The sequence below is a fragment of the Thunnus maccoyii genome, chromosome 13, assembly GCF_910596095.1.
Source record: "Thunnus maccoyii chromosome 13, fThuMac1.1, whole genome shotgun sequence".
In the NCBI taxonomy this organism is placed as follows: domain Eukaryota; kingdom Metazoa; phylum Chordata; class Actinopteri; order Scombriformes; family Scombridae; genus Thunnus; species Thunnus maccoyii.
The window spans coordinates 25305517-25328339 of record NC_056545.1 but is presented as its reverse complement, the minus strand read 5'-3'; the positions used below and the strand labels follow the sequence as shown (position 1 = coordinate 25328339).

Below are 22823 nucleotides of genomic sequence, written 5' to 3'. Positions count from 1 at the left end.
TGTGTCACTTGTAAATATAAATTCTCATATGATTTTCAATGTGTATTTTAAGAATAAAGTCTGATCTGTAACAATATAAACATTGCCTTTATTAACAAAATATTTCACCATACATACAGATTGCATCATGTTAAATAGCAGTATCAGTTTGCAGTTGTAGTTCTGTTGAAACAATGGCCTGAAGAAGAAAGATTGAACATCAGCTTGACCACAGAGTGGATGTTTCTCCTGATTAGTAATGACACTAGAGCACACTGACAGATACTTTGGAATGAAAGGCAGGAATGTTGAACTAGATCAACTTGTTATTGTCCGTTTTTACCTTGAAATTGCAAAAGAAGGCAATAGTTTGACATCAATCAATAGCTTGTAGAAAGCCGGACATCTACAGTACTTATTTTTACACATCAGTCAACAAAGACAATACAACGTTACAGTGCAGTTACAGTATAGATGTCTCCATTGGAATGTACTAAAACGTTGGCACACTCCTGTATTTTAGCCCTTGAAATTAGTCAGAGGTGGAACACTGTACACAACGGCAACTGAGGGGAGATGGCGAAGCAGTGGAGGCAAGTGCTCAACTCAAGAACGCCAACACAACATGGTTCAACACCAATGAAGCACACGAAACATCAGTGCAATGTGTTTTCATTTGTGTAGTGATGGCTCTCAGGTGACCAGAAATACCTTAATTTTTTTTTTTTTTTCACATACATTTTGAAACTCCAAACAAGACTACTTATCTGATCAAATTCACGCACGCAAACATGCAGAAAAGAGGAAGAGCATCAAGTGTGAACGATTTTATCATCATTAGTGTTTCCTGCTTCACTCTCAATATTATCTCTATTTTTCTGGGTTCAGCTAGTCTATCAGTCGTCTTATTTTTGCGCGGACAAGTGTCGGATCATTAGGAATTTGATCAAAACAAGTCTTGGATGCAACACATTTTAGACATTTCACCCTTAAAATACGTATTGTTTCCTGAAAGGAAACAGCTCATCTCAGTTCAGTCAGTGACTTCAGCAGTGTATGAAGGACTGATTGCATTAACAGGCCACATGAGAGCCTGGGGATCCCAGCTGAGACTGTCTCATGGGGGGGTGGGGGAGATGTCAGCTGGACTCCAAAGGCAAGTGACATTCATATATACACCCAACTGAATCAAAGAAATGGTGTTTTATGTTATGTAAGCCACTAAATGCACGTGTACCAGGAGCCTGGATGATGAGGAATAATGTAAATTGCATTGATCTTAAGTTTGACACCAGCTTGTCTGCTTACAGTTTGTCATCACTTGGCTCAAGACAAAGCAGCTGAAAATGCTCGGTGCAGATGTCATGTTTCTATGAAGGGTACAATCAGTTTCCCGCTTCCTGAGCTTTTGTCCTAAGAAATGTTAACGTGGAAATAATACGGAGCAGCACCGCAGGTGTGTGTTGCTGAACTACTTCTCATGTCTTTAGGTCTGCGTGACCAAATCAAATCATGCTGTTCATCTAGTAGTCACAAAAACGCCTTCCTCTGGCTCATAGCTGCAGGGGTCACAGAATAAATGTGAGACCCCTGTTGCTGTGAGAGATGACTCATGGAATAAGAGCGGCATTTCTTTTTTTTCTTTTTTATGTTTTGATTATCCCTCTCTTCTTTAGTTGTTGCGTGAGAGGCTCTGTTGTTCTTGTGGAGAGCGGACTGTGTGCCTCTAGAAGATTTACTAGTGCAGCGACAGGAACACTTGCAAACACTGGCACTTAGTTGAAGGTAGCTGCTTAATAGAAATAATTCTGCTATACAAAGGTATTGTGTATTTTACTGTCTTACTTTGGGTCGTCTGTGAGAAATACCATCGTTTTCAGCTGCTAATGCCTCCCTATAATCAAATACAACAGCACAGAAAAGGAAGGACAGTCTGTACTTCTTTCTGCAGATGAAGCCCGTAATGGAGATCATGAGTTAATGAATTAATTTAAAGGGTCACAAGCCAAAAAATAACCATGGATGCAAACTACTTCTATTGTACCTTTCTAGGTCCACGAGCACAGATCTAGCCTCACAAAGTTTTTTTTTGTTTTTTTTTTTGTTTGTTTTTGTTTGATCTTTACATTCTCAAAGATAAGATCTTGCAATAAATAAATAATTAAACACTGGCACTGATTGTTGACAATATAAAATAGCAGGAGTGTTATGAGTTGTAACAGGGTGGATTCAATATGATAAATAGCATTTTAGAATGTAGCAAAGTTTGGATCCTATTTCACAGTCCTACAAATCCAGTTAGCTTCAACAGTTAAAAAAAAAAAAAAAAAAAATCAAAACTCCTTCACAATACAAAAGTTATAAGACTCTCCATTCAACATTTCACTGCTTGACCCCTGATACTTGGCACGATTCATAAATAAATGTCCACATTCAAGGCGTGTTTGACATCGGTTCATCTTCACATATCATACCCTTGTTCTGTAAACATTAGAAACCTCAGTGGACATAAAATACAAGACTGAAACAACAGAACTGACACAGATAATACTCCGTCACGGCTCTCTATAGCAGAGGGTCGATGGTCATGTGGATCTGGTCTCTGTTGCGTCTGCTGCCGTTGGAGCTGAGGTACAGCTCCTCCCTGTGGCACAGGACATGTTGGGCCAGGATCTTGCGGAAGGTGTTCCTGAAATCCTGGATGCGGTAAGCGTAGATGATGGGGTTGACTGCAGAGTTGGCATGTGACAGAATGATGGCCACGTACATTACAACGTCCGGCTTGTCCAGCTCCTTGTAAAACAGCGTGAGGCAGTTGAGGATGTGGACGGGCAGCCAGCAGAGGGCGAACAGTCCCACGATGATGGAGAGGGATTTTGCGGCCCGGATCTCCCGCTGCAGGAGCCCGTGGTGATGGCTGTCCCCGTTACCCACACACTTGAGCTCAATCTGTCTCAGCTGCTTCCTGGCCACGGTGAAGATCTTCACGTAGATGCCAAGCATGATGAGCAGCGGCAGCAGCACGCACACAAAGAAATTAAAGTAGACCATGTAGTGCATGTCCACCACCTTCTCAAATAAGCACTGGCACTCGCAGCTCCGTAGGCCAGCGTTTGTAGTGTTGTCTGCCTTGGAGCTGTTGGTTTCGCAGGCTAAGTGCTTCATGTTCCAGCCGAAGAAGGGGATAAGGCCAATGACAAAGGAGAGGATCCATAAAATAGCGATGATCTCTCTGGCTGTCTTTCCCGTCATCAACTCCTTGTACCTAGAGAAAACACAGCAGAGGTTACTTTCTTTAAAAGTTTTCCCAAGTTGGCAGTTTTAGACATGCGTCACTCTCAAAAAAGAGACTCTTGAGACTGATTACAGGCCAGCAATAACAGATCAAATCTGTAACAACATGGCAAAAATGCCAACAGAGTGCAAACATGAATTACGCTTTGTTTCTTGTGGTTGCTGTCATTTAATAGTTTATTTTAACCACTTTATGATGTGAGTATTTGCCCACGTAGCTCTCACGACTGTTACATACCTGCATCTTTATTTCATTTTCTCACAAAAGTCTCAAAATCACAATAAAACTCAAAGCTAGCAGAGAGGTCTGGTTAGTATTTTGTGACTGTAACGAGACTCAAATGTTGATCTTGTTTAGCTCTTACAGAGTTTTTGGCTTTTGACGTGCAGTTTGTTGATGTGGCCTAACTGACACATCACTATCTATGGATTTAGTCCAACAGCAACACTAACAGAGGGCAGATTATACGCTTGTGTGATTTTCATTTACTGTAAGCAGTAGAGAACTGAAAGTTAACTGGTTCCACACATCAATAGATACTTCACTGTTGTTTTCTGTCTTGGTTTTGTGTTGTTTTGAAGTTTGACGCTGATACCGTTACACTATTTCCTGTACATATTTATCATAACTCATAGATGGTTGATGGTTGAGTTCTAGATTTATAGATTGTACCCTGACTCAGCATGTCTCCCTCGGAGCTACGGCCTCACTGAAATATGCTATGAAATGATCAGAGCAGCAGGTGCACAGAGGCTATGTATGGAGATGGAGGACTGACTCACACAAGTTTCGTCCTGACTGTCCCCATCATATGAACAGCACTTGAAGCAAAATGAACCGTTTCCCCAAAGTGACTCAGAAGGAGCAGCCACATGGTTATGACTCATACACATGTGCACACACACACACGCCAGTCTGTGCTGTAGGTGCCACAAATAATCCATCTGACTTCTACAGCTGAACTACATAATCACACTATATCAACACTTCAAATGTCACTTTCTAACAATCAGCTGTAATTCATCATTAAAACATTAATGAATGATTAATAAGTAAGTTCTTATATTAATCTGTTGTGTCATTTACAAGCCATTAGCCAAATTACTGTTGATGAATCATTTATAAATGACAAAAAATGATTTGTTATTCTGTGATTAAAAGCCTTTGCAAATCACTTCATGATTTATTAATGGATCATAAAATATTTTAAAGGATAGGTTCAAAGCAATACTCACATGCCCTTACAGTAAGTACAGTATAATAGTGTAACACAGTCACTGGTTGACAAGATCGTTTCTTAATGCGAATCCAGTGTAAGTGAAGAGGGGCAAAATCAACTCTTTCAATGTACATATGGGCATATGAGTATTGTTTTAATGTGAACCTATCATTTCTGAATATGTAAAAAGTGCTTTGTATACGATGATCCTTTATGAAGCATTTGTAAACTGGTTAAAGCCTGAGTTGTTCCTCCCTGTCTTGCCTGACTCCAGTCATCACAACACAGCATGACCTTACCGGCTCTGCATCACCTTGTCTGTCTGGTGTTTCACCTCACAGTATTTTTAGTACTTCAGGTTCACGCATCCTTTAACAAAAGGTCAATCAGACATAAACAAATAAAGACAGAGAGCAGAATCATTTGAGAATAGGCTCCTGCTGTTTCAGGAGGAAACATTCTCCCCTCATCTGTAGCTGATTTATGACACATTATTGTTCAGCATCATGTTAATCTGTAGTAACACAAACTGTGCTCTTATTCTTTAAGTAGAGACATCAACTTAAATACCCTCAGTTGAACCAGATGTGTGTGTGTATTGACAGAACCACTCCTCATGAACAAGCTGTTATCACTACTTGCAACAGCACTGTTCATGTCTGTGTTCATGACAACAAGCCATACCAGGGAGTGGTTATACAGGCAATAGTTGTTAGTAGGATAAAATCATTGTTGATTTTGGCCTCTGATTTTTATATTGATAAAACTATAAAATAAAGCCAGCCTCACCCTTTGAAGAGGCAGAGAGGGATGAAAGTGAAGCCAGGTTATGAGGAAGTGGATTCAAACGGCAGCAAATGTTATGACTTTGATGGCACAGGCAGGAAGTCTGTGTCATTAAAGTTTGTTTTCAGAAGCAGAGAATTTGCTAGTAAAATGAAAGTCATGTCACTGGAACGACACAACTTCTTAATCATTAGCTCAGTCTGCCCGCTTTATAAGAACTATAAAATTATTTAAAAAAACAGTTAATTATTCATCAGTGGTGTGCGAGCTCCGCCTCTGCCCTGCGACTCCCCTGCAGGGAGGAGAACTGGTCTCCCCGGGGACCATGAATAATACACCACTCTGCCCACAGAGGGAGGAGAGGAGGTCACGATGACCTGCGCACCTCCTCACGTCTCCACATCTCCCCCCCCTCCCGCTCTTCTCCATCCTCTCCTCATCCTCCTTCTGCCTGTCAATCAAACATGCAGCAGGCTACATTTCCTGCAACATACTGTCCATTTCCCAGAGGTCCTGCACATCACCCCTCACTCTCTCTTTCTCTCTTTAGAGGCAGGGAACGGCTGGCCGGCTGAATGGATTAGTTCTGGCATGACGACAGCACGCTGGCATCTATCTTTGTTTTGCTTTCTTCCCCTTTTTTTTTTTTTTTTCTCCCTGTTCTATTCTCCATACATCCCTTCTCTTCTCTCTGTGGCTGTGCTTCCGCCCGGGGCCACAGACCTCTGCCAATCCACACACACACACACACACAAACACACAAACACACTAAATGTTCACAACATCCGTTTAAATGTCCAGCAGTATCCGCAGCTCAGCTTCAACACATTCTAACAGGTGGCCAACCATTCACACCAACAGCACTGAGGGGCTGTTATACTTTCCTCAGCCTGTGTGTGTGTGTGTGCAAACAGAAGTTTACAGCATTTGCATTATGAATTGCATTTGTTTCTATGTCTCTAAAAGACAAATTTTACAACATGCTGAAGACTTGATAACATAGATTTGAATATCTAAAGCTCTAATGCTCTGATTAAAATGTGATCATGCAAGAATTGTTTTGACAGAAGAAGGGAAGGTAAATTAAGATATAATCTCGCTCTCTCAGAGTCTAACTGTGTGTCTTGTTGTGAACCTCGACTGCTGCTCTTAGAAATCGTGTGTTGGCCCTTGATGACAAAGTGATATTCCACCCAAAGGCTGTCTTTTAGAAATGAAATACTCATCATCCCCGTGTAGGTGTGATAGGTGGTTTTTCTTCACCACAGAAAATGGAGGCAGTGCACAACTTGTTTTCACTACTTTAAATATACAAATGGTTATGACCTCCGCCCAGTGATCATCCTGAGTTTAACCCTTAACCTAAAACACCTTCCAGTGTGCAAAACATTCAAACAAGGTCCAACACTTAACAAACACACTTTATGCTGCTCCACCACTTTAGTCCAGACTGAAATATCTCAACAACTGTTTAACAGATTGCCATGAAATTTTGTACGGACATTCATGATCTCCAGACAATGCATCCTAATAACTTGGTGATCCCCTGACTTTTCATCTAGCGCCGTCATCAATATCAACAAGACTTGACGTCTCACCCGTCTGTAAATGCAAACAGTGAGCACAATCGATACTAACCCTAAAAATCCTACTGTAACCTCTAAACACCATGTTTAGTGAGTCCAGACACAAAATGAAATCTGGCTCCGATTATTAGATCAGATGTTGACAGTAAGTGTTCTCAGTGTCATTGAAACTTTGGTGCAGATGGTGGTAAACATGAGATGAAACTGAAATGCTTGAACTCATCATAAATCACTGATTAGACTTCCGTGACTTCTGTTTACATCATACTGCTCCTCATTTTAGTCTCCGCAGCTAATCCCAGGTCATTTCAGGACTCTGCTTTTGTTGTGGGGAATGTGTTCCTCACTCAAAGTCTGAGGATGATTAATCCCTCACGTTATGTCTGCATCTTCACGGTCCTGATCCTCTTCATTTTCCGTGTGAGACAAATCAGTAAATTTGGATCACTGTGACGGAAAAACTTGAAATTGAGCAGTTACGCTTCAAGTCGAGCTGTCAACAGAGCTCCTTCAACTGTATCGATGCCTTCATATTTCAACTTTTTTTATTTGAATCAATAGTGATTTGGGAAACGCCAGAATAGTGAAACGCTCAACACTGCGCCACACTCCTTTAAACTGTGCGTTAAAATGATGAAGCTGAAATCTGTTGAATCAGCAGGCAAGATGATACTTCTCTTGAGCACAGCAAGGGACAGCTACCGGTGTGAGTGACGACAAGGTCCAGGAAGTATTAAAAAGGTTATTTGAGAGCTTAAAAAGGACAGAGGGACAAAACAGCTCGAGGGTCTTTTTTTGTGGGAAATGCGAACAGGGAAGGGCTGGAAGAGAGCGTTGAGTGGGTGAGAGGCTCTGCTATCTCAGGGGGTTTAAAACATCTGGCTCTGTTCTATCACTTCCACTAAAACCATCTGTGAAAACACTTTTATCTAAGAGAGAATCGCAGCCCCGAAGGACCGCAGACTGGCCAAACTCACACACACACATGCAGACATACATGAGTGTGAGTTCACACACACCAGCCATCGCTGTGGATTTGTAATATGAGCTGAACACTGATGTTAATATCACGTGTGTGTGTGTGTGTGTGTGTGTGTGTGTGTGTTGTTAGGGTGGGCGCTGGGCTTTTAGGGGAAACTATAAAAAGTCACGTTGAGAAGTTTTTAGAGAGTGTTATGAGTGTGTATCCTGTTTAAAAACAATGAAAGTCATTGTTTTCAATGTGAGAAAGTAGAATAAGGTGTTTTTTTCTGTGGTAGGTCAAAAATAGAAGCAAAAATGGGGATTTTATAAGCCACTTGGTCGGTGGCGGACAATTCCAGACTCGTGTCAAACTGTCCTTTCTTGCCAGAGTTTGAAGCTAATGGAAATGACAGCACATCATGACTGAACAGCCCCGCAGCAAGAAAACAGCCCCCAAAACCACATCAGTGCCTGTGTAGGAAACTGCAATGATAATTTCCTCCCTACAAAAGAAACTGACAACTCTTTGACACAGAGAAATACCAGAAACAACACCGACACCACCTGGAAACGAACCATTCCTATCTGATAATAGATCTTACAGTCTTCAGTTTATGGAAATGTCAAACAGCTCTGCTCTGTCTCTGCTGGCAGCTGATCCTCAGGCCACAGCGGATCTCTGTGGTCTTAGCCATCAGGATCAATGGAGGTGACACGCTGTGAGCAGGCATTGATCAGCGTGCAGATCAGCATGAGAGTGATTTGCATCTTTTTATGAGCTGCAGATGAAACGCACATCAGATAGCTACTGGTCAACCAAGGCAAATTATATTTGAGAAACTGGATATTTTAAAGAACTCAAGTACTTGCATGTAGATGTATTTTGTATCTGCTGCTGTGATACTAAAGTCACCTCTGAATGTAAACTGGAATCACTCAAATCCTTTAGGTTATAGAATCAAGGTTATGAAACACTTCAAAGCGTTTGCGACAGTCAGTCTGTCTCCAACACCAGATTTAAATAATGTTTGGAGAATATTATCTGATTATCATACCTAGTTTAGATATTAACCATTGCTATTAATACACAAGGCAATAAGCTCTGCAGGAAACTGATTAGTAAGATCACAGAGTTGATACTGATCTCCCAGCTTCTGAATTCAAATATTCTCCATGGGGTACAAATGTCACCATTTAGGAAACTTACACATATTTGCATTTGAGAAAATGTTTTCAGCTCTTTTATGAAAATGATTCAATGCTCGGTATTTTTCTGCTTATTTAGTATCTACGTTGACAAGTTATTACACAAATAAAGTCACTTTTCTAGTAGATAGATGGCTGGTTGGTTTCTAAAGTGGGATCCAAGAACCAACAAGGATCCCTGGCAGAGGTCAAAGAGGTCACGTGAAGTCACTGATTTAATCAATTAGAAGAAAGCAGGATGAGAACGTTTAAGAGAAGTTTCATTATCTTCATTATTATCTTCACACCTACAGCACTAATCTTGTCATAGGGGGGGAAACCTTTAGCAGCGTTTCAGCAGCTAAACAAGATGTGACATTACTTCCACGTAGGAGATTTAAAAAAAAAAAAGAAAACTCACCTCAGAGGAATTTTGACGGCCAGATATCTATCAATCGCGATGGCTAGAAGACTGAAGATGGAGCTCTGTGTCAGCACCAACAAAAAACAGGCCAGGAAGAGGCATCCATAGAAGTCCAACTCTATGCCGATACTGATGATTATGGCAAAAGGGATGGCGAGGCAACCGACCAGAATATCTGCCACAGCCAAAGACACCAAAAAATAGTTGGTGGCGTTCTTCAAAGTGGTGTTGATGGCGACAGCCCAGCAGACCAGTACGTTGCCGGATATGGACAGAACAGCAATTACTACTTCAATCACGATGTAGTACGTATTCATCTCAGCAAGAGTGTGACGGGACCAAAATCTGCAGGCTGTTCACAGAGAAGACGGTCACTCACACACACACATACACACACACACGCAACAAAGCTCCTAGTCCCGATGGGGTAAACAAGTCTTTTTGCTGTAATCCAGGAATATTCCACAAGTGTGAGCAGCAGAAGCAGCCATCTGTTGGAAAGAAAAGGATCTAATTTTTTAACAAAAGCTATGAGAAAAAGCAGTAATTTACTATTTCTGCATCACAAAGTTGACAGAGCTTATTACTGCATTAATCCTCCCGCCTGCTGATTAAATAGAACTATTCTAAAACAGATAAAGTATCTGCACATTGTTTTCGCTCACCTTAATGAACCTGTACATCGTCTGTGGATGTTTTCACACCAACAGCGACCGATCTGTGGAGCGTTTGTGCGGCATCTGTCACACAACTCCCACCGACAGCAGTTTTGAAGTGGAGGGAGAAACGCAAGAAAAAAAGAGGGGGAAAAAAAACTCACAATTCACAGAGAGGCCACGCCCCAATCTGACACACACACACACACACACACACACACACACACACACACACACACACACACATACATACACACACGCTCGCGGTTAAGTGGTGTGATAAAAGTGGAATCCCCGAAGCCGTGCGTAATTACGCGCCAATTACAACAGCATCCACCTACGTCTGCACGTGCTCTCAGTATAATGTAAATGCTGTCTTGTGTGTACAGCACACACGCATACACACACACGCACGCGCGCCCGCACTACTCACACCGGCTGCATCTGGTTTCAATCAGGCCGAAATTGCGGTGTTGTGCCCCCACACAGAAGACTCAGCGGAGCTAAAAGCATCCAAAAGTCAACTTACTCATGTTTTTAAGTGTTTGCCGGACATAATTCAGATTCCTGTTCTAGCTGACGCAAACGCACAAGAAGTCAGTGAGGAGCGCAATGATGAAATAGTCACTTGTGTATAGGTGCATAATATTCCTAGAAATGAATATGACGTATGTCCTTATTGGTCATGATCAAGCAGAATCTTCAGTCTGTTTGCTAAACAGACCCTGTGAAGTTTTTCCTTTACTCATTCAAGTCTTTGTTTGATCTAATGTTTAGATATTTAAATCCATTTTTTTAAAAATAGGGGCCTGCCAAAGTGTATTCTGCCTTGAAAGGTGTGTGTGTGTGTGTGCGCGCGTGTGCATGTGCGCGCGAGAGAAGCAGGCAACCCTTTTCCACTCAGTGTTCCCACATACCCAAAGGTTTTACAACCCTGGCACAGAGCTTTAATGGGCACAGTGGAAAAGCAGTTTAACCTAAACTGGAGCAAGACAAGAATATGTTTAAAACACACAAAGTGCTACACTGAGAGGCTGCTGAGTTCACACAATACAGTAGCTTCTCACTCAACAACTGTGCATCATGTGCCAAACTGTTACACAAAAGAATACATGAAAAAAAAAAAAGAAAACCTGACAATCCTTTATTAAGCAATATTCATCCAACAGGTCTCCAAATCTGACATCCGTAAATAGAAAACTGCATACGTTTCTGTGCACATTGTCACCTCTCAGGATGCATTTCTTGTAAATAAATAAATAACACTTTTATCTTTCAAAACATAAGGGCATCTGCAAATGGAGGCTTCTCTAAATCACGCCACAGAGAACGTGTAGCGCCTCGACTCTAAGATGTAAAAGTTATTCTCTCCTTCATAATTTAACATGGCATGCGAAATATAGATATCTGTTTAGCAAAGCAGCTGCAGTACCACAGTTGTTTGAGAGTCTTGATGGGAAGAAACGGCACAGGATGGCACGGTACGATGCTTTGATTCAGCCGATCCTTAACGCTTGCCGAACGTAGAGATCTCTTTTCATAAAAAATATTTCTACAAAACTATTCAGCAACTCTCGCAGTGTTCAGTTGTTTTAGCGTCTGGTCACAGATGGCAGCGAGGGTTTGTCTAATCTCTACTACACATTTGAAGTGGAAAATATAAAAGCTTCAGTTCAACTCAAACCTGTCACTCCAGCTCGTTTACAGGAAGAACTCAGCAAGAGAAGTGATTGATTCTATTGAGCAACATTTAGGTAAAATGGGCCAAAAATTTACCAAAAGTTGAATTCACTCTGATTCACTGCATGTTTTTCAGTCACACTGAGCACACAGACAGAATGTTACACTTTAACCATGCATAGATAGTCTTGTATAGATTGTGTTTTGGCAGAAAAATTTGGCACGTGTTCAAAACGACACAAAGGTCAGAACATTTCCACAGAGCATTTGATTCACAAACAACACCGATAATTAGCAAATAACCTTTAGAAAAGTGTTGGAAGCACAGTGACGTGGGGACTGAGTGCACAAACATCTGAAAAATGTGAATGTCTGCAAAAAATATCTCTCATTTCAATAGATTATATCATTATATTATCTTCAAAAGAAAGTCTTTCAAAGTCAATATAAAGGGATGAACAAAACGCTGTTGTGCTACGTGCCACTACAAGGCTTGATATTAATCTAATATCACCTGCTGTCATTTGTCTGTGAATCAGATGCTCCACTGACACCTTGAGTTTGTAAAAATGAAAACAGGACAATGTTCTCACTGACTGCAGTGTTGCTGAATTTGGGCCACGACACTGACTGTGGTGTCCTGTTAATGAGAAATGAGAAAACAGCAGCTCCGTGACCGTTTGAAAGCTCTCCAGAGCAGAGCGGTCCGTCAGAGTCGAGTCTCTAGTGTCAAACAGCGAGCGGGAGAAGGTAGAATTTGCAACTTTCGGTCTGTCTGGAAGGTGAATGTAGTGCTGACAGACGGCGGCAGAAAAGTGCTGCAGTGCCTCCGATCTTCATCGGTCTCCTCTTCCCTCCGCTGGTCAGGTCTCGAAGTACTTGTAGATCTGAGAGACGTACTGCATGACGCTCTGCCAGTCCGGCCTGTCGGTCTTCATCAGCTCCTCGATGTCCTGTTTGTACAGTCACAGAGAGAGAGAGAGAGAGGAGGGAAAGAACAGCGATTCAGAACAAGTGTATTTTAGAGTTTGTAAAACTTTTGAGCTTTATGAACACCAGGTTAATCAGCCGGAGCCAAATTCTGCTCTTTAAATCTGTTTTTTATACAAATAGTTAATGTATTCTGCAGGGAAAGCTAAACGTGTGATCATAAAAAAAAAGCGTTTGCCAAATGCGATTAATATGAATGTGAGGGCTTTAAAATCTTATAGCACCCCCATTAGCCCAATTACTTTTTAAACACTTGAACACAGAAAAAAATATGCAACATGTGCACTTTTTATCAAAACAGACGCACAGACGCGACCCAAAACCATGTCATCCTTTGCATTCTTCATGGTTACTTCAATTGCATTTGCGCTCTAATCTACAGACTATGAGACTCTGATCAGCTGTGCGGAGCTGCAGCGAGACGCTCGGAGACAAATCCTGGCCGACAGTGATGAGTCAGACAGTGAAGCAGGCTTTCACATGACTCCATGTCGAGCCAGTGTCACGGCAGCTTCCTGTACACAGTCACCTCTTCTCTCTGAGCTGTATCTGAGGCTTTGTTAATGCAGCAGATGAATGGAGAGTAAAACACAATCAGTAGACTAGAGAGACAGCCGGTGGCAGTCTAGTTCCTGTAATTTATTTGTTTATAGTATTTTTAAGTCACTGACATGGGAACAAGTTAACCATATCCAAACTGGCAGCCACAAGCATGTAATGGAGAATTAATAAGTCAAAGAAATGTGAACTTTGGTCTCAGTGAAACATTTAAATCACATAAATCACTTCCTAGACGTCCTGCTGGCTCCTCCAGATTTAGAGCGAATGAGCCGTTAGGATTGATTTGTGTGTTTTCAAAGTCATCATACAGCAATTATCTTTAGTTGGAAAAAAATCAAAACACATTCATCTGTTTTATCATGCACATTAAAACAAGAAGCTGTCATCAGAGAGAGGGTAACAAGGCAAGACGTCATGCACAGATGTAAAACAGGGAGGTCATGTTAGTTTCTGTCTCAGGAGGCAGTAATCAGTAATCACTTCCAAGATATTTTAAATGATGTAGTGCAGCTGAGGTGCCATCAGTATGTACAGAGGAAAGATCAGACAAGAAATATTTCATTCCTGCTGGCAGCAAAACTGCAGCAGATTATTCCTCTAAATCTTTTTTTTTTTCTGTTTTCACTGGACGTACTGTAACCAAGAGTGTGAGCAATTAACTTCACCTGGTCTGGTGGCCACACTTTCACTGGCAGTGATGTGTGTGTTTTATATGAGAATGAAGAAAATACAGTGAATGCAGTGAAAATAAAAACATAAAGGCAGTGTGTGTGTGTGTGTGTGTGTGTGATGTTTTTATGAACAACAGCTCCTGACATCTATGACCTGAAACTAAAAACATGATGATTTTGTTTGAATTCTGTTTGCACCTGATTTAAAAAGACCTCAGTAAAAAAAAATTCTCACTCAGCTTCCTGGTATGAACGTTAGATTCTGCCTCATCACACTGTTTTCTGCCAAAGTTAGAACAGTTTTGGTTGTGTCATGTGAGAGATTTTTCTCACTGGTTTAAAGTATGTAGTGGGCGAGGCTCAGGTTAAATCACCTTCAATCAGATCTGATCAAACACCCACACAGTCCTGATGATGCAGATTAGCTCTGTTTTTGAGTGTTAGTGGGCACTCAGACCCAAAAGAACGCTGTGTTTAAAAAAACGTAAGGGGCTGCTTGGTGGAGACGAGTTGTTTCAGGCACTGGTGAGACGATGAAATACCATCGAGGAAGTCCAGTTTGAGTAATAGATCCATCCAAACAAGCGCTTTATAATTCTGGAAAGTTATCAGGTTATCTTTTCTCATTCAAATGAATGAGAGCGCTGCGTTTTTTCCACACAGCGCTAAAGTCAGACTGAACACAGTCTTAAACTCTTAGCAAACGATAATTATTTTTCCCCAAACTTGAACTTTTTGTTGCTTATTCAGTCTTATTTAGAATATTTAATCTTAAAGAGAAAGGAAAAGGAAATCCACCCTAAAACTGTTCTTCTAAAGGAGTGGACACTCTAGACTTGCTACATGAAGCACATTTCACTGTGTTTGTTTACAACATGACGAAACATTGAGGTTATCTCACTAAGTGCTCTCTTAGCCTCCTTCAGCGGAGCAGCTGCTTGTTTCTCAATCATTTCGGAGGAAAGCTGCTGATTCACAAACCAACAAAGCTAATCAAACCCAATTATATCTGAATTATGAATTAGCTTATTTTTTTCTCTTGAAGCAAAGTCTCATAGATCTCCAGTGTGCAGTGCTGGAATAAAATGCTCGAGGCGATCCAGCAATAAAAGAGTCGGTAACTGATATGACAGAGATAAGCTCATGACTGTCATGGTCCAGTAAAAATGGTCCAATAAAAAGCTTCTGGGGCGTCTCTGTTCTGAAGCATCCTGTAAGTTTGACAAATCAAAGTGTACTGTTTCCAATTCGTCTAATCAATGGATCCCTCTGTGTGTGTGTGTGTGTGTGTGTGTATGACTTAAGTCACTTTCAGGGACACACACCAGACTTAAGACCAGTTGATTGTGCAACTGGAGACAAAAGCCGTTTCCCCAGTTGGTTAAACACTGATTGATATATGTCTATGTAAATACCCCAGAAAGTGACTTAAAGGTGGAGTCAGTCATTCTGGAGAAAGATAGTTGATATTTAACCTAAAAAACAAATACGTCCCTCCCTTCTTGCTCCTTCACAAGCTCCGTCCCCCAAATTTACAGACATGTGTTGCCAAGACAACAACCAAAAGAGAAATATGGTGAAATCCAGAACGATGTGTCAGCTGTAGAGTCACTTCTGTTCTTCTCACACTTTATCACGAGTGCAAAAAAAAATTCATCTCATGTGGGTACAACAGTCCAACCACGCTCTGCCTCTCTGCCGCCTCCCCACTTCTCACTCAACCTGCGTTCAGCGTCTCTGCCGTCTGTCAGCTGCAGCAACCAAAATAGTTTGTATGTCTGCATGTTTGACAAAAAGTATATAAAAGAACAATCTTTCCCCAGAATCACTGACTCTACCTTTAAGTAAACCTGTGGGTTTGTGTGTGTTTGTGTGTGTGTGGCAGCTCAACTCACCAGGGAGGGTTTGATGCCAATGCTCTCGGCCGCCTGGAAAGCCAGGGTCAGATTCCGGACCTGAAGAAAAACAAACCATTGGGTGTTGAGACACTGAAGCCGCCATTCTCTACTCGCTGTTATATCTCAGTACCACACACAGAGTTTAGTACAACAACAATAAACTCACAAATACATTCACGAATCCCACAAACACCAAAAATGCAGCTTTATACATCTGTGAGCCTTGGCTTGTTTGTGTGCATATTTCAGTGTATTATATTATCTCTTATGTTTATTTGATAAGTGCAAAGCTACACTGGGCAAAAACAGACACGTCTGTGAGCCTAATTAACATCCACATGAAATGAATCTCTGTAGATTTCTGTCTCTTTCTATGGGAATTTCTCCACAAACAAGAAATGATCATTTAAAACTTAACGAGTGAAACAAAAACTGTCCTATAAATGGAAGTGAGCAGCTGAACTCATGAACATTATATCTAATGCTTCTCACAATCACTTCAACCATCATATTAACTGTCTCTAGACATCAGCACAGCTGGAATGATTAATTAGAAAATTATAAAGTCTTAATAATTAGTTCTGCAGGTGTAGACTGGTTCTTGAAAGAACAAACTTCCCCTGTTTCACCAAAAATATACAATAAATCCATCTATAAAGTTGTTTTCTTAAAAACATCTATGATAAAGGGTGAAGGAGGGCAGTAATGGGATTACTGGAAGGACAGATTATACTGGGAAGAGGTTGGGTGTTTGGGCCTCGGGGAAAGTCACTCAGCAAGAGTTATTAAAGCCAACACGCGTCTATTGAATTATTCAGAGAGATGGGCCACGCAATGTCTCTGTCATCAGCTTAATGTTACGCATTCACATCGACAAGGCCGTGCGCACACGCCTTCATTTGTCACGTAGGATGTGTCAGGTCTGCTCTGAGGTGTTTGTCTATTGTTTTAATCTTGGAGTAGACTGAAAGACCTGCAGAGGAACCATATTGTTTGCAAAGTTGCCAGCTCGTTATTGTATATACCACCTGCATGTCCACATTGCAGAGCTGTCAACACCGAGCTATAGCTGCTGCTCTGTGCCTGGGATCACTTACAGTTCGACTACACAAACGCCACATTCATAATTCATCCTCAGGGTGTCTGTTAATGCTGTGTGGACAATATGGCAGGCTTATAAAATGTATACAACTTCATAAAGGAAGTCTGTTAATGTGCAGCTTAATGGTGGAAAAAATGACTCTTGGCAAAATAGCTTCAAAGCATTACAGGGATTTTATTTTCCTCTTGGCAAACATTCTTCTGTCAGACCTGCACTGTGTAAGCAGACCATTTTCACAGTTTATAGGTTCACATTTTCCACAAACAACTTATTGTGGCTTTATGTGTGGTGTTATTTTGGAGACACAATTCTGCAAGTCTAAATAGAAGACAGGACAACAAAAGGCTGAAGGTGCAGTTTGTTTGCTGGACTCATTAATCAGAGAGGACATTCAGACTATACTTTTGAGGAAAAAAAAAACAAACAACTTGTTTCCAAGCAAATGTGACTGCGTTTCCTGAACACGTGCTGGAGGTCTGACAGATCGATATCTTCATGAAATCATTTTGTTTTTAAATTTCTGAATTTTCTCAGAAAAGCCTCCAGTCAGGAAGTGTTGTAGTGACCCTTGTGGTTAATTGAGCCATCGAAACTCTGCGCTGTACGTGTGAAGTAGCTCAATCTTCTGCTACGAACTGACACGAACACACAGAATTGCTCACATATGGATGTAAAAACTTTGTGTGGGTCATGACCGAAGTGATGTCTGAACCCAAGTATGCAGTTGAGCCAGCAATTGGATAAGGGGGTAACATGAGAATTGTACCTGTTTTTTTTGTGTGTGTGTGTGTGCGCGCATGTGTGTGCATGTGTGTGTGTGTGTAGTCTTCCTGATAGTGTTCTACCTTATCTTGACTGATGAGTTCCTGGTAGGGGATGTGGGCGGGCAGATATGTATGCAAGAGGGCACAAAAAGCCAGTCCATCACTCCAACTGCTGCTGAAGTTGGTCACATCAATATTCTGTAAATCGGAAAAAAGACAAAAATCATAGAGGTCACACAAACCACGATCAATATCACACACTCATAATAAGCTTAAAATGCCCGTAATTTGAGTGGAAGAGCTAATAGTCTTTTGGCAACATGAACAGGCAATAAAAAAAAGCCATTAAGTCACAGAACCACAGGAAACAACACGAAAATTAAAATGTAATGCTATTATGTGTGGGTCATGTTTCCTTTGGAGGATGTTTGAAGGATCTTCTTAGATCCCCTTTAAGCCTCTGTGGTTCTCTCTGATCTCTCCTCTGGGTGAAGAACGTGCATAGCGGCACGTCCAGTTTGTTGTTTTTTGTGTGCGTGTGCAATTCACAGAGCATCATCACCTCACACTCTGTATTCAGGGTATTCACAGTCTGATAAGAGTAGAGTGTTTGAAGGAAATACTTCCTCCAGGCCATTGTTGGGTGTTTGCAGGCTCCCCGTTGGATAGATCAGTTATTTCCGGTGTCTCCCTCACGGCTCACATACTTCTTTTTTAAAAAACTTTTTATTTATTTAATTTTTGGTTATTTTTTGGTTCACTTTTTAAGGATAAAGATTTTTTTTGTGCCATTTTTGCCTTTGTTGGATAGATGATAGTGAAGTGGCAGACAGGAAACAAGGAGAGAGAGAGAGAGAGATGGGTACGACATGCAATAAAGGTCACTGGCTGGAGTCAAAGCAGGGACGCTGCAGTTATGTGGCATGCACAGTATCCATTCAACTACTTTAAACTGAACAAAATCCACAACAAAACAACATTAATAACAAAAATAAAAATAAATCTAAAAATAAAAGGGGGCACTACTCTCTCTTTACAACCTTTGATCCATTCTATTCAGTCCTACTGAGAACACGGCCCATCCTTTCTCTTGTATGCAGCCCATTTTCCCCGGCATTCTTCCTTAGATAAGGAGTCAGTTTTTCCACGGACTATATTTCCTGTACAATGTCCAGCTACTGTCCTGGTCTTTTGGGGGGTCACAACCAGCTCCTCGTGATGTTTTTTTTTACATGCAAGTATGCGGAGTTTGAAGAAATAGATGTCCTGAATTATGTCACCAGGTATTAATCCCAGGTATTCAATCTGTGGCCCCCTGGGAATCTTGTAACATAAAATCTCCTCCAGAATCTGAATAACCCTGTTTGTATTTTTATACATGACCAGAAAATATGTGAGTGATTGGCCTTAATTTGCCCACACTGTCTCCAATATTGCTTCTGTTTACCCAGTTGTTTATTTTTTATGTGGGATGTAATAAAGAAGCAAATTAAATTCTTCCATCTGAATTCCCTCCATCTTTTAAAGTTAGTGGAAGTTTGTTGCCTTCTACACATGGAATGCTAATCACTCTTTCACAGTTTAATGATCAATTCAAGTTCCCATTTCAATTTTAAATCTAGTGAATTTCTGCACCTCACAATAAATGTGTTAAGTAATACTTAACACATTCACACACCGATCCTGGGAAATCTACAGCACTCTGATCCAGAGCCACCATCCAGTGCAGGTGGACATAAAGAGATTTAAAAGCAGATGTGTGAACATTATGTTCGACATGACAAGACATGCAACAATATGAATATGTGTGTAATAACTGAATATGAAAATTTCACATCTTGCTTTAAAAATAACAAGAATAACAACAGCGTGCTCACAATGGCAATGCTAACATGCTAATGTTTAGCAGGTATAATGTTTACCATGTTCACATCTTAGTTTAGCATGTTGGTATGGTAACAGTTACTAAATAGCACTAAACACAAAGTTTTGAAGACATTTCACTAAAAAACTAAACTGTCAACTCGATGGTGCCTCTAAAGGAACAACTGGACATCACCAAAGTCAGGAGACTTCATCCTCATGGACACAATGAATGTCTGTACAAAATTTCATGGAAATCTATCCAATAGTTGTTGAGATATTTCGGTTTGGACCAAATAAAAGACAAATATTGCCATCCCTACAGCCATGCTGCTAGTGAGGAAACAAACCTCCAATATATTACACATTATTACACTATTGTCTGATTGTAGCCCAATGTGTACATGCTGAAATTCTCCTCTTTCCTAAAATCAATTTCCCACTGGCGCACACAGCATTTGCTGTGGATGTGTGTGGTACTGGTCTAGCTGGGAGGTGAGTTGTCTGTCTAGGTGAGACTAGCAGACATACTGTAATCAATTCAATCAATTCAACAAAAAGCAGAAAAAATCAAAACAACATCAAACACAGCGATTGAAAACCTGTTCAAAAAGTGAATAGAAACATTGTTTTTTTTAGTTGTTTGGGATAAAGCACTGCATTAAATATCTTTGGGTACATCGGTGCATCTGTACACACAGCATTAGCACCAGTGAGATGTGAGAGATTGGACATGCAATCATATGTTTGTTTACTGTCTTCAGTGCCTGGCCCTGAGGACCAGAGACCTGCTGATTTTCATTCTATAATCTAATCAGGGACTGATCCATACATGTGAGGCCAGGTGAATGTAATTAACTACCTGATAGGACAGAGAAACGACAGAACTCTGGCTCCTGAGGACAAGAATTAAAAATCACAGCTCTGAGTCTCTCCAGTAATGAATATCCCCCGAGCTCCCAAGAAGTGTTGACAGATTTGTTATGTCTGATTGCCTTCACTTGTGTGCTTTGGCTTTATGGAGACCAGTTCACTCAGCTTGAAGTTGGATGTAGTTTCAAGTCATGAGGTTGACCAAGAAGACGACTGTGGGACAAGAGCAAACAGTTTCATGGTTTCTGGTTGTGGAGCTCATACTCACACTGATGTGAGCCTAGCTGTGTTTAGTACTTGTAACTGATATGAAACTATGTCTTTAGCTGAATGTGATCTTATTTTCATCTAGTTTTTCGCCATGTGGTGGTGTGGCTCTAAGGATGTCGATGTCAGTCAATCGGTCGGTCGACCATTTCGGTCCAGACTGAAATATCCTGACAAGCGTTTAATGGATTGCCATGAAATTCCGTACCGACATTCATGGTCATCAGAGGATGAATCCTGCTGACTTTGGTGATTCCCTGATTCTTCCTCTAGCACCACCATGAGGTTTTCAGTAAAATGTCTCGACAGCTGTTGGATGGATTGCCATGAAATTTTCTACATTCACATTCCCCACAGGATCTAAAAATTTGGTGACCCCCCCCCAGCACCATCATCAGGTCCAGTCCTATACTTCCCATCAGCCTCAGCAGTACATAAAATTCAGTGCTAATAAGCAAATGATAGCATGCTAACATGTTAAACATGTTAAACTTCAATGGTGAACATGGTAAGCATTACACCTGCTAAACATAATTTGCAATTTGAGCATGTTAGCATGCTGATTTTAGCATTTAGCACAGCCTGACAGAGCCTCCTCCATGGCTGTAGATCCTGTTTAGTCATACAAAGTCATGATTGGTTCATATTAATATACAGTAAATTGTTAATTATGTTATTGTTAATCATATTCCTGAATCTGAAATTGTTAGATTTTGAATATTCCTTACGGCATGCCAATGAGCGTTGTTTGCTCATCTCATCTATGCGTTTGTGTGGCCAGTTATTTCTGTCCAAAGCCACAGAGCACTGATGGTCACAATGGGATCTGAAGGAGCAGCTGTTTCATCTTAATGAAGCAAAACAGGATGCATAGTCCTGGGCTCAGGCTTTGTTTACGATATACAGCCAGTTTGTGTGTTAAAACAATCACCAAAACATCATTTACATCAACAACCGCCTATTTAATCACCACATGGATACTAATCAGCACATACTATCAATTTACGGAAATGTTTACGTAACTCTCAAAAGCTAAGTGATCTCTATTCTGCAGGTAACATTTTGGTAATCTCGTTTTCATCTGCAGGCTGAGATGGTGTAACAGAGGCTGAAAGCGAGAGTGGTTTGATGCACGACTCTCCTCTCCATCAGTCACTGCCTGTCTGTTATGTCTGGAGGGCAGACCTGTGGAGTCATGTCAGCCCACATTCCTCTCATAACTCCCCTCTTCTCTCTCTTAGCTGGCTCAGCAGCACCACTAGTAGTCTAGTCAAGTCAAGTCAAGGCAGTTTTATTTATATAGCGTCAAATCACAACAGTTATCTCAGGGCACTTTTCACATAGAGCAGGTCTAAACCGTACTCTTTAATTGATGCCGTAGCACTGAGCGTGAGAGTGTGTGTGATGTATGTGCACATTAACCCACACACACACACATAGAGGGAGTTATAGAGGGTTAATCAGAACCCAGAGACTCCCAAGACCAAGAGAGACAATGACAAATAAGCTGATAAAAGAGGTTGCAGAGGGCAGTTTGTACATAATATGTGAGGGAGAGTGTGTCTGGGTGTTGTGGTAGTCTGAGGAGAGCACATGTCCTAATCCAGGCCAGGGCCGGTAGGTATGTTCGAGTTCAGGGTGGGAGAGAAAGAGGACGAGGGGGTTGGGGGTCGTTCAGGGTAGGAAAAGAGGGAGAGGCATGAATGCTAAAACAGCAGCGGACAACAACAGCTCTCTGGGAGCCGGCTCAGAAAAGCAAACACAGCATCAAGCGACAGGAAGCGTCTCGCTCGGCACAAAAGGCAGAGCCGTCGCTTTTTAGGGCTCAGAGAAAGAGAGTATGAGAGAGAAACAGTGGATCGTACAAAGAGAGGACTGAACAGAGAGAGCAAAAAAAGAGAACGTCAAGTTAATCTATGTATATTGGCTTTGGCCTGCCTCCAAGTTTAAAGCAGATATGATCTATGATTGTATCAATAGTTAAATCAAGGGTGAAAATGACATTTAAAGCAGGTAATAAACTACACACACACATTCTTAGATAGACTAGAATGGCCCGAT

General features: G+C 41.1%; 2 protein-coding genes across 7 annotated transcripts in view; both read right to left on the bottom strand.

The window, feature by feature from the left end:
- Positions 1-68: 68 nt before the first annotated feature.
- On the bottom strand, positions 69-10452 carry adora2b (adenosine A2b receptor). Of its 2 annotated transcripts, none has more exons than XM_042431901.1 (3): positions 10103-10452; positions 9435-9928; positions 69-3244 (listed from the first exon to the last, which is right to left on the bottom strand). In XM_042431901.1, the coding sequence occupies exons 2-3, from the start codon at positions 9752-9754 to the stop codon at positions 2545-2547; spliced, it is 1020 nt and encodes a 339-aa protein (XP_042287835.1). In that variant the 5' UTR covers positions 9755-9928; positions 10103-10452; the 3' UTR covers positions 69-2544. The 2 variants fall into 2 exon arrangements, with proteins under 2 accessions (XP_042287835.1, XP_042287837.1); XM_042431903.1 differs by having other exon boundaries at positions 9435-9789.
- A 763-nt stretch (positions 10453-11215) lies between these two features.
- Positions 11216-22823, bottom strand: part of specc1 (sperm antigen with calponin homology and coiled-coil domains 1) — an 83364-nt gene continuing 71756 nt past the window's right edge. For all 5 annotated transcript variants that reach the window (XM_042430698.1, XM_042430700.1, XM_042430702.1 and 2 more), the window contains 3 exons: positions 17841-17957; positions 15891-15950; positions 11216-12726 (listed from right to left, as the gene is read on the bottom strand). In XM_042430698.1, the coding sequence (XP_042286632.1) occupies positions 12637-12726; positions 15891-15950; positions 17841-17957 (267 nt within the window). In that variant the 3' untranslated portion in view covers positions 11216-12636. The remainder of the gene's footprint in view (positions 12727-15890; positions 15951-17840; positions 17958-22823) is intronic.

Excerpts from the sequence above, each read along its gene's own strand:
- adora2b (XM_042431901.1), bottom strand. The coding sequence starts at position 9,754 with ATGAATACGTACTACATCGTGATTGAAGTAGTAATTGCTGTTCTGTCC. Across the intron at positions 3,245-9,434 it reads GCCGTCAAAATTCCTCTGAG|GTACAAGGAGTTGATGACGG; the intron begins GTGAGTTTTCTT and ends TGTTTTCTCTAG.